General features: G+C 50.4%; 1 protein-coding gene across 2 annotated transcripts; it reads right to left on the reverse strand.

Moving 5' to 3' along the window:
* Nucleotides 1-3,528: 3,528 nt before the first annotated feature.
* On the reverse strand, nucleotides 3,529-8,055 carry LOC120683779 (protein NRT1/ PTR FAMILY 4.3-like). 2 transcript variants are annotated; one of them, XM_039965860.1, is made up of 6 exons: nucleotides 7,744-8,055; nucleotides 7,389-7,588; nucleotides 7,067-7,284; nucleotides 5,930-6,373; nucleotides 4,847-4,968; nucleotides 3,529-4,721 (listed from the first exon to the last, which is right to left on the reverse strand). In XM_039965860.1, the coding sequence occupies exons 2-6, from the start codon at nucleotides 7,504-7,506 to the stop codon at nucleotides 3,845-3,847; spliced, it is 1,779 nt and encodes a 592-aa protein (XP_039821794.1). In that variant the 5' UTR covers nucleotides 7,507-7,588; nucleotides 7,744-8,055; the 3' UTR covers nucleotides 3,529-3,844. The 2 variants fall into 2 exon arrangements, with proteins under 2 accessions (XP_039821794.1, XP_039821795.1); XM_039965861.1 differs by lacking the exon at nucleotides 7,744-8,055 and having other exon boundaries at nucleotides 7,389-7,729.
* Between the last annotated feature and the right edge of the window lie 2,478 nt (nucleotides 8,056-10,533).

Genomic DNA, 10,533 nt, shown 5'->3' on the forward strand with positions numbered 1-10,533 from the left:
GTTTATTCGAAAAACTTTTTGAGAGAGAAGAGTGGCCGGCGGGTTGTATTTCGAGAAAGTTCAAGGACTTTTGTGTAAAATGACTGAAAAACACAAGATCTAGGCCGTCCGCGCATCCGATTGGACGGCCGGAGCGGCTGGCGACGTGGCACGCTCCCAGGCCAGGGAATTGGCCAGGGATTGTAAGGTAAGATTTCTTTCCTCTTACTTCCCACTCTGACTTTCCTATCTGGATGAAATTGCCTAAAACCCATTTAATATCACTATTAATTCAGAAAAGGTAAAGGTTCTAATAGGATTCCACGAGGCAAAAGTTTTCCTTTCAAGCATCATATGCACCTTTCAGTGCTAAGTTTAACGTGATGATTGCCAAAGCAAGTTTGTATGCCATGCAACATAACACCTAGAAATACAAAAGGCAATCAGTGATTGCCATTCAACTTCAAGGCATGGCGAATTTCAGGAGCTGAATGCAAATTGCAAGTGCAGACGCCGACTAATTTCTTCAAGCTTTGTTAAGCGTGATGGTACTCTTCTGTAGGTTCTGAGGTTCTCCGTTTGCCTTCTCCTCACCCGCATTGAGCTTTGTTTGATTGGAGCCCTTGATTCAGATTGACGGGCACCAGCTTGGAGCGATTCAGAAAACTCAAAACAAATACTTCGTCCAACACCCGTCTCTCCTCTACCATCTTTGCTACTCGGCCTGGGCCGTGGACATTCCAGTGATGGCCCATTTCCGGCCCGGTAGTGGATATAGTCTGCCCTTCTTATAATCTGAAATCTTGGAATTGGTCCTTGCTCTCCTGTCCTGTTCTCTCCGAAAGGCTTGCAAGTTGCAAACCTACTGCCTTTTTCACTTGACAGCAGCGTTGTATCTAGTGTTCGTTTCAAGTCTGCAATGTGGATCAGTTCATCATTTCGGCCTGAATTTCGTTTTTTACTACGTATATAAAGAAGTCTCCAGATAAAGTTGCCTGAAGCTATCTCTTCTCTATATACGAATCTTGGACCAAACCGCGGGCGCCCGATAGGGCCACGTCGCCCGTTAACCCACTAGCCATTCGATCGAGCGCTCATGCGATCTGGTCCATCCAAGACAGGTCGGTGCGGGCCTCTCGCCCGTTAAGCCACAAACCCAGGAGGCTGGCGAATCCTCATGGACCTGCTCGTCCATCCGTCTCTCCGCCCCACCACACCACCCGCTCTTTCCTCCGCCTATCGTGCCGGCCACCGATTTCGGCGGCTTGGCACCAGCTGCCATATCCTTGCCGCGGCCACTGCCTGGTTTTGCACCTCGCCTCGCACAGTCTCCAATTCGCTGGGTGCTGCCTCCATGGCCATCGCTGCTCGCCACCTCCGGCCTCTCTCCGAGTTCCTTCTCAATTTCTCATCTCCCTCTACTTCGATGGTAGCCATGCTCGCCGACGATCCGGTTGCCCGTCCCAGGCTTCCCGCTGAAAAAGCCATATTTGCTCGAACCCGCCCTCCGCCTCTAGAGCTCGAGAATAGCTCTTGCATCACCTCTACCGTCTAGAGCGTTGGCTCGGCACTCGCATCGATCTCCTCTTCGGATACGTCGCCACCACCGACCCCCGCTCGTTCACTACCTCTCCCCTTCCCAGCTTCCCTTCCCTCCAGTTGCTCTCCCCTACCACCAGAAACAGAGTCGCCAGTCGGAGCCTCGATATAGCTTTTCCCTTCCCTCCCGTCGCTCTCCCCTCCCACCAGAAACAGAGTTGTCCGTCGGAGCCTCGCTATAGCTTTTCCCCAGCCCAAATGAAATTCTTCATTCATATAGCTTGACCTTTTCCCCATCCGGAGTTGCCTAGCCTGGTTCCCCCTCTATCAACCCGTCACTGCCTCTGCATAATGACGGCGCCCACGCCATGATCTGCCTTGGGATCCCAATTTGGTGTCTTCAGCCATGCTAAAAGCATTGCTGTCCAAAACTGCCACCATGCCAGTGGAGTACGTGGCGCAACACCCAGGGAAGTGTTGATTTTGGAGCTGTTCAAGCTTGTGCTCGGCGTTCAGTTCAGTGGAGACAATGGTGGTTGCTCCCGCTGCAACTCAATCTTCTGCTTCTCATCAAGGCCTTACTCATGGGCGATGCACACCATGCGCTCGATGATTTGCCTCAGCAGCGCTTTCAATTGCTAAATGAATATGACCGTATATGCAGCTAAGTTCTTCCTGATGAAAGAAACAAATATGAAACAGGGAAATTCAAACTACTATCATTACATAAGGTAGCAGTGCTCAGACATGAATTTAGTTTTAGAATTTTTCAAGCAAATGATACTTGAAAATAGTCAAACAACACTAAAGTCATAGCAAACCACATACAGGGAAATATTTTTTTTAATACTCTGTGAATAAGCTAATCATATGTGTTTGTGACGTATTATAACCTGACGTGTACTTCTGATGATATAACCACAGGTTTCTTGACTGAAATAAGTAGCACAACTGAAGCTTAGGACTTTGCAAAGTGACACCATAATAATGTTGATGGCTGAAGCTCTTCTGTAATCAGCTTGTGATCATTTCTTTTCTTTATTTCCACTTTGTTCCTATTTGTTCCAGTATACCTGTTTTATTTAATCCCTCTAAATATTTTACTTGAGCTATCTGTGTTAGGGCTGTAACATATACATGGCTATCTTACTTTCTTTCACTTATTTGTATTATTACTATTTCTTCCGTCAAAATAAATTTAGATTGTGGCCTACCCTCTATTCTGCTGCAGGATCACATAAGACAGTTCTTTTAAGCAGTTGTGTTTATGGTGACCACTTCATACATGGACAGATCCAAACTGGAACTCAACATTTTAGGTTCTTATCTGTGTTTTCTACTAAATTAATGGCATCTAAAGTAATGAAGTGCAGCTCAAACTTGCTTTCTATTTCTATAAGCTATAGATGTGTTTTTTATAGACCATTGAAATTTATCCAACTATGTATAAGTTACACTGAGGTAAATTAGTTGTCATTCTCTTTGTTTGAAAACACATACTTAGGCCTTGTTTAGATCCAAACTTCAAAATTCCAAGAGATTTGTAAAACGTCCGCATGGTGTACCAAATGTAGTTGAAAAAAAAATCGCATTACACAAATGGACTGTAAATCGTGAGACGAATCTAATGAACCTAATTAGGCCGTGATTAGACACTAAATTGCTACAGTAAGCCACAGTAAACATGCTCTAATGATAGATTAATTAGACTCGTTAGATTTGTCTCGTAGTTTACAGACGAGTTATGTAATTAGTTTTGTGATTAGTTTATATTTAGTACTTCAAATATGAAAAAAATCCCTTTCAAAATTCAAAAAAAGGGGAACTAAGCACGGCCTTATATGCCACAATCTTATATGCCTAACATAATACAAATCAGTGTTGCTTAAAAAAACATAATCCAAATCAGTCCACTTGAAAATTTTATCATTGTCTCACCAAATGCAATTCAGTGTAATGCACATGTCTATGAACAAGATCGGTAAGCTCAATAATATTTTGATACAAAAGTTTTAAATTGTGAATTCCTGTTTATGCATATTATCCATTCCAATGCTTGTGCACTAATCTTTTCTCACTATCAATACTGCAAGCTTCCATGTGTTGCACTTACTCCGAGAGGCAAACACTGAATTCTACTGGCCAAGGCGCGGCAACGCCGCGCTGTGTTTCTAGTATATATGATTCACTGCAGAACTAGCGTATTGTACTTTAATGAGAGCCCTGATTTTAACCTAGTGTTCATTTTCTGGTGACTATTTCTTAGGCTTCTGTAGTTCTATACATACATCTATACGGATATACAGTTTCAGTGCTCTTGAGTTGTTCAGATGATCTCCTTGCCATCAACACCTTCTGCTGCCACCTGACCGGAGGCAGCAGCTGCATCAGAGCCATCCACGCCGGCATTGTACCACCTCGCGCACAGCAGGAAGCAGAAGAAGTTGAGCACGCTGAGCGCGGCGAGCATCCAGTAGAACAGGTCCAGCCGGTCCTTGTTCAGGTCGTTGTCGCCGAGCCAGCCGCCGCCGCCGCCGTGCCTGGCCGTGACCCGGTTCGCCAGCGAGACGAGCACGGAGCTGAGGTAGAACCCGAACGCGTAGGAGCAGTAGGTGAGCGCCGTGAGGAAGGCCTGCATGCCGGCGCACGCCTGCTTGTAGAAGAACTCGATGAGCCCCACGGCGGTGAACATCTCCGACACGCCGAAGACGAGGAACTGCGGCGCGATCCACAGGACGGACATCCGGTGGCCCCTCGCGGCGGCGTCGCGGCGCCTGCGCTCGACGTCCGCCGCGGCGACCATGGAGAAGGCGACGGTGCCGAGGCCGACGCCGATGCGCTGGAGCGGGGTGATCCCGGAACGCGTGCCCGTGACGCGCTTCATGAGCGGCACGAGGAGGAGCTCGTAGGCCGGGACGAGCGCCAGCAGCATGGCGTAGGGGATGCCCTGCAGCGACGCCGGCGGGATGCGGAAGGAGGAGCCCGGCGGGAACGAGGTATCCATGGCGCTCCCCTGCTGCACCGAGAAGGTCTGCAGCTGCGCGAGCACGGTGTTGAAGACGATGGTGCACGCGAAGATGGGCGTCACGGCGAGGAGCGTCTTGGCCTGCTGCACCTCCGCCACCGTGCACAGCCGCCATGGGCTCTCCGGCTTCGTGTTCGGCCCCTGCGGTGCTACCCGGATGCATGCCTTGTCCAGGAACCTGCGAAAAATTGACATTTTTTCCCCTGTCAGAGATCACAACTCGGAACAGTATACACATTGGCAGCAACGGCCTTCTGCTTTCTGCATGAAGAGTGAATTGCTAATTAGATGCTGACGGCTGACCTGAACTTGTTGCCGTGGCGGAAGTTGCCGGCGAGGTGTGACGGCTCGCAAGCTCCGGCGTTGACAGAATTGGAGCTGGAAGGGCACACTTGCTTCCTCTTGCTGTAGGCGGCAACGAAAACCTGAAGAATTTTGCACGGTTAAGCAGCTATTTCAGGAACTCCGAAACTGAAAACGCTAAGGTAAATTGTGCAACAACTTTTCGTGATATGATTTATGTGCAAAATTTTGGTCAAACAAACAGTATGTATGAACTTCAGAAGAGTTTGTTTTTTGCAGAAATGAACTTAAAAAATTCAACTTAATCAACATCAACAGGAAAATTCAGTAATATGTTTAATTTGTTTCTCCTTCTTGCATAAACAACCCTTTTCATTCTGAATGCGTCACCGAATATTGAAGTGCAGATATTGCTCATGTGACAGCTTAAACAACCTGCAGTCAGTTCTGTCGTTATCGTAGCCGTCCAAACCACAGCTGCGCAGAACTGACAGCTTAACAGTACACAAATCATTAGAGCCGTTTAAACTGCTTTGCAAACAGTTCTTTCTGATAGCCTGTCAGTTGATGATATATCTTACTGGATCTGATCCATCGACCCAAAACTTTGCAGGTTGCTTCTACCAATCAATGGATCCCAAACGGCCAAACGCCGAGCTGCAGAATATCACTTGCAGGAGACCGTTCTGACTGAATGGTGACAAAGAATCATCTACCTACTATCTTGACTCAAGTGTATCTAATATAATCTGATCCTCAAGTACTGAAGCTTCAGATTTAAAATGTGATCGTAGCAATGATCAGACAAAAGGTCTTGCAAGCTGCGGTATCTTGGAACTTTCTTAAATGCACATCTTGGTTAGCACAAATGACATGTTCAAGATACATGAACTAGCCACTAGCACAACAGTCCATGCTGCGCGACAAAAGCAAAACAGACTAATGCAATCATGCTTGCCAGGATTCATGTAGAGTTTCCTAGCATTTTAATCCTCAATGAGAGAGACTGGTTGCCGTGCTGAAAAAAAAAGAATAAATGGAGTCGGCGTGGTATCATCAGTTCAGAAGTTCAGCGAAGCTTACTCTTGCAATGGGAGTGAAGATGCTGCCCTGCGGGGGCTTGTTCCGGTACAGCGCGGCGCCGGAGACGAGGCTGACGAGCCCGGCGGCCATGGCGGCCGCGGAGATGCCGAAGCCGACGTCCATCCCGGAGTGCGTCTGCACCCAGACCAGCGCCGTGAGGGCCACGAGCTCTCCCGCGCAGAAGCTGAAGTAGGCCGAGTTGAAGTAGGTGGAGAGCCTTCCGGCGCCGCCCGGCGCGGCGGCGTCGAACTGGTCGGCGCCGTGCGCGATCATGTTGGGCTTGAGGCAGCCGCTGCCGAGCGCCACCAGGTAGAGCGCGAGGAAGAAGACGGTGGCCTTGAAGCCCCGGGCCTTCTCGCAGCCGCCGCCCGTGGACGCCGCCATGCTGCACGGCGGCGGCTTCAGCTGCGGCAGGTGCGCTTGCAGCGACAGCAGGATGAAGCCCTGGTGAAAACACAGCAGATCGTCCTTCATCAGACCATCACACTTTTCTAAAAAAAAGAGAGAAAAGGATCTTCGTACTTCGTTTCATAGATTGCTAACTCGCTAGGTGATCCAAAAAAAAATCTTTTCTTTTGTTTGCAAAAGGCAGTTTGCCACCTTCATTTGGCGATCGATGTTGCTTTCGAGTCGCCACCAACATGTTCCCGTTTGCACGTGTACTACCCCTATATTCTCGACTTGCTTTGCTTGGTGTTGGTGGTGGCCGGCCGCGCGTGTACGAGCGAACCCGGCGGCCATGCCGTTTCTGCGTTCAATTCAACCCGGTCCCGGGAGCTTTTGGAAACCGGGAACCAAATCTCTGCTGGTCCATGAATGTGAATGGTGATTGGCGCCTTTTCAGCTCCACCCATGCACACTCATCCATGTCTATCGATCTACCTCGCCTTTTTTTTTTGGGTGAAAACAACGGTCAACAACAGAGGGGAAACCCATTTGGATTGGGCTGCTACATTCCATTCTGTTCTTGCCAGACCACCACTACGGCTTGAGGAGCACGACCGCGTTGACCTTTTTCAGGAGTAGATTGTCTATCTTTCCGCATCAGCTTGAACTACCGGCTTGTGGGGTGAAAGTGAAACCAACTAGCTAGAAGGGCTACTGGTGTTAGCAGCAGGAGGACGAGAACTAACGTACCGAGAGCTCGACGAAGCCGAAGGTGAGGATGGTCCAGAAGCAGCCGAGGTAGGAGTCGGAGAGGAAGCCGCCGAGGAGGGCGAGCAGGAAGATGGTGCCGACGAAGTTGGTGACCACGTTGGCCGCCTGCGGCAGCGGGAAGTGCATCTCCCCGAACACGTACGTGATGAGGTTGTTCCCCACCGCCGCGATCGCCATGATCTCGAACGCCTGGATCCCTGTAAGCACACGAGCGCCCGCCCTAGCTTTGGTCAGCCTCTCTCTCGCTCGCTAGCCGCCGCTTCATCCGCCTGGCAAGCAATGCGCGGGCGCGGGCGCGTACCTAGGACGAAGACGGCGGCGCGCATGCCGCCGTGCCGGTGCGCGCGGCACGGGCGGCCGCGCCAGTCGACGGCGCCGACCGCCGCCTCCGGCTCCGCCGCGCGGCTCTCCACATCCATCTTAGCTTAGCTTGTTTCTTCCCTCTCCTCCGCCAGACACGAGTCCAATCCGGCCGTGTGGTAGGTAGGTACGGTCGATCCGCTGCGCAGGCGATGGCAAGCTGGTCAGCCGGGGCGCGTTATTTATAGGAGGAAGCAAGGGGGAAGACAACGGAGGGGAGCCGAGGAGGAGGACGAAGCAGCAGGCATGTGATTGGGCTGCTGCCCGGCGACCCGCTCCACACTACGCGCACGTACCACCACTTCTGAACGCCGAAAGGGGAGCCGGCGCGGCAGGTAGCTCGCCTCGCCCCGGCCCCTACCCCTCTGGCCCTCTCCTCCGCCTCCGTCCCTTTCACATCGCCGGCCGGAAAATTTTCGAGGTCCACACCGACGCGACGCGCGCCTAGCTAGTGCTGCGTCGTCACTATATGCCCCGCTCTGCTGCGCGTAGAAAAAGATACGCGCGCGCATACCGGACAGACATCAACACTGCGTGCTCGTGGAAACGTTTCGGTGGCGGCGGTGGTGGATGAGATCCGCCATTGTTTAATCGTCAGTGGGCGCCGTGGAGGACTGCTGGTGGTGGTCACTGGTCGTCAGACGGATCGCTCTGGCTCTGCTGGTGGCCTGCCTGTTCCAGCTCTGCAGGTAACTGGACCTGAACCTGAACCACAGAAAAAACAAGTCAGATCGGCTCAGTGGTAACTGAAAAACAAGTGTTTTCTGACTGGAATTTTCGCGCACCGAAGAAGAAAAGGAGGTGTGCATCGCGCTGCGTTAGACACTCTTACTAGAGTAGCAGTTGTGTGTGTTCAGCAGCTGATCCATCTATCCGTCCGCGCACGACAAGTCACCTAACCTTGCCACCTCAAACTCAAAAGTCGTCGCGCGAGTAAGGATAGCAACGGGTCGGGTTCGGATCGGGTGGAGTCTCCGTGCACCCAAAATCGAAATCCGAAATCGAAACCCGAACCCGAACCCGAAACCGATTCGGGTGGAAATCTATCACAAAAACCAAACCCGCGGAAACCCGAAACCCGAATGGATACCCGAAACCCGCGGATAAATATACACATATTCACATGTATAAACAAGAGGCAACAAATAATAAATATTTTTATGAGTCAATTTTCAATAAATTTAATAGTCTAAGTAAACAAGTTATCATTAACATATTATAAAATATGAGTTTTAATTCCAAATAATTTATTTCGGATATTCATTTGATATCCACGGGTGGAAACCAAAACCCGAAACCAAACACAAACCCGAACCTGAAAACCGCGGGCGAAAAACCAACACCAAGCCTGAAACCCGCGGATACCCGCACCAAACCCGATCTGCTGCCATCTCTACGCGCAATCCGGTGCGGTGGGACGCGTTTACTTCTCTCGTTTTCAGGAGCAGCAGAGGGCCAGGACAGCGACGCCGACGGGGAATTCTCAGCTGGAATGAAGAAGATCGAGACGTCTTGTTCTTGGGTGATCGACCTGCTGCATTCCTTTCTCTCTGCGGATCGGCGAATGTCAACCAGCCGCGGTAGGGGGTTTGAGGACACGAACCAACCAGACCCTGTGCTGCGTTCCTACGGACAGCAGGTTGACACGCAGGAAGGCCAGACATGGAATGGGTCGATTCGGCAGGAACTATGCTTGTATCCTCGCTACTCGCTAGACTTGGCGGCAGCCTGCCGGCGCGTGCAAGGCCACAGACGGTGAAGAGCCTAGGAACCGGACAAGGATGGCCCCGGATTCGTTGCGTGCTCCGCCAAAAGACGGCGGTGGCAGCAGCCTTTTTCGCCGCGCCGGCGTGCGTCCAGAGAACTCGCCGCGCCGGCGCTCTCGCACGCTGTGTTTAGTTTGCGAAAAGTTTACGAAAAAATTGCTATAGCACGTTTCGATTTTATTTGACAACTATTATTCAACTATATAGTAATTAGTCTTAAAAGATTCGTCTCATCATTTACAATTAAACTGTGCAATTAGTTATATTTTTTAACTACATTTAATATTCCATACATATATCGTAAGATTTGATGTAATATGTGTCAGCGAAAAATTTTGAAAACTTTCCGCGGAACATCTTGGGGCCATACGAAATCTAAGCTTCAGCCTGAGGTGACTGACCCTGACTCCCCAGCTGCTGAAAATATCGGAAGGCATAGATTCCGACGTCACGTGCCTGCTACAGTGGACGGCGATACCGAAAAGCACAAATTGTAGATGATTCCAATGACAAATGTGTAGTCTAGCTCATGTGGCAGTGTGGCACAAAGTTGATGGGTAAAATACCTCCATGCCACCAGTATCGTGAAAACTAGCAGGGTTCGAGCAGCGACCAACCTGCAGGGCTCAGCTCCGTGTGGGATACGAGCTTCAAACCACTCGAGGCAAAGTTTCATTTCCTTCCTTTTCAAAAAAAAAAAGAAGTTTCTTTCCTTATACTAGGCATGCTACTTTAAAATGTGTGTACATATATGACAACAAGTATTTAGAAAGTTATAAAAATCCAAATATTTGAAAAGTTTGAAATGCAATGCATCAGGACTGTTCCGTCCAACGTGTATAAAATGTGCGTGCTGCCGAAACGGTTCCCGTGGTCAGACAGCCACGCGCTACTTACACGATTGCTACTCCGCATGACGGACGACCGGCAGGCCTCGGGCAGAGGCAGGCAGGCAGGGTCTCAACACAAGGCGAGAAGCGACCGGCGAACAGGCCAAAACAGCTCCCCGCGGCGATCCCCGGGCTTGTACCCTTCTGACCTCCGGTCTTGAAAAAGCGAGCGGCGCCGCCGCGGCCTGATCCTCCGATCGAATGGATGAACCAACGAATCGCCGGAGCCGGCCCGGGTCCCGGCCGTGGGCGACTCCTCCCCGTCGGTGATCGGCGGCGATCATGTGGACATCAAGGCAAGTACAATGGTTAGACGGCCGCCGTTTTTATGTGTCTAAGATACCGTGCGCAGACGACAGAATAGACAACATGTATAATGGTGTGTCTGTGTGGCTGTTTGCAAACTATTTAATACACGGCTAGGCATAGG

Source organism: Panicum virgatum, chromosome 7N, assembly GCF_016808335.1.
Source record: "Panicum virgatum strain AP13 chromosome 7N, P.virgatum_v5, whole genome shotgun sequence".
Taxonomy (NCBI): domain Eukaryota; kingdom Viridiplantae; phylum Streptophyta; class Magnoliopsida; order Poales; family Poaceae; genus Panicum; species Panicum virgatum.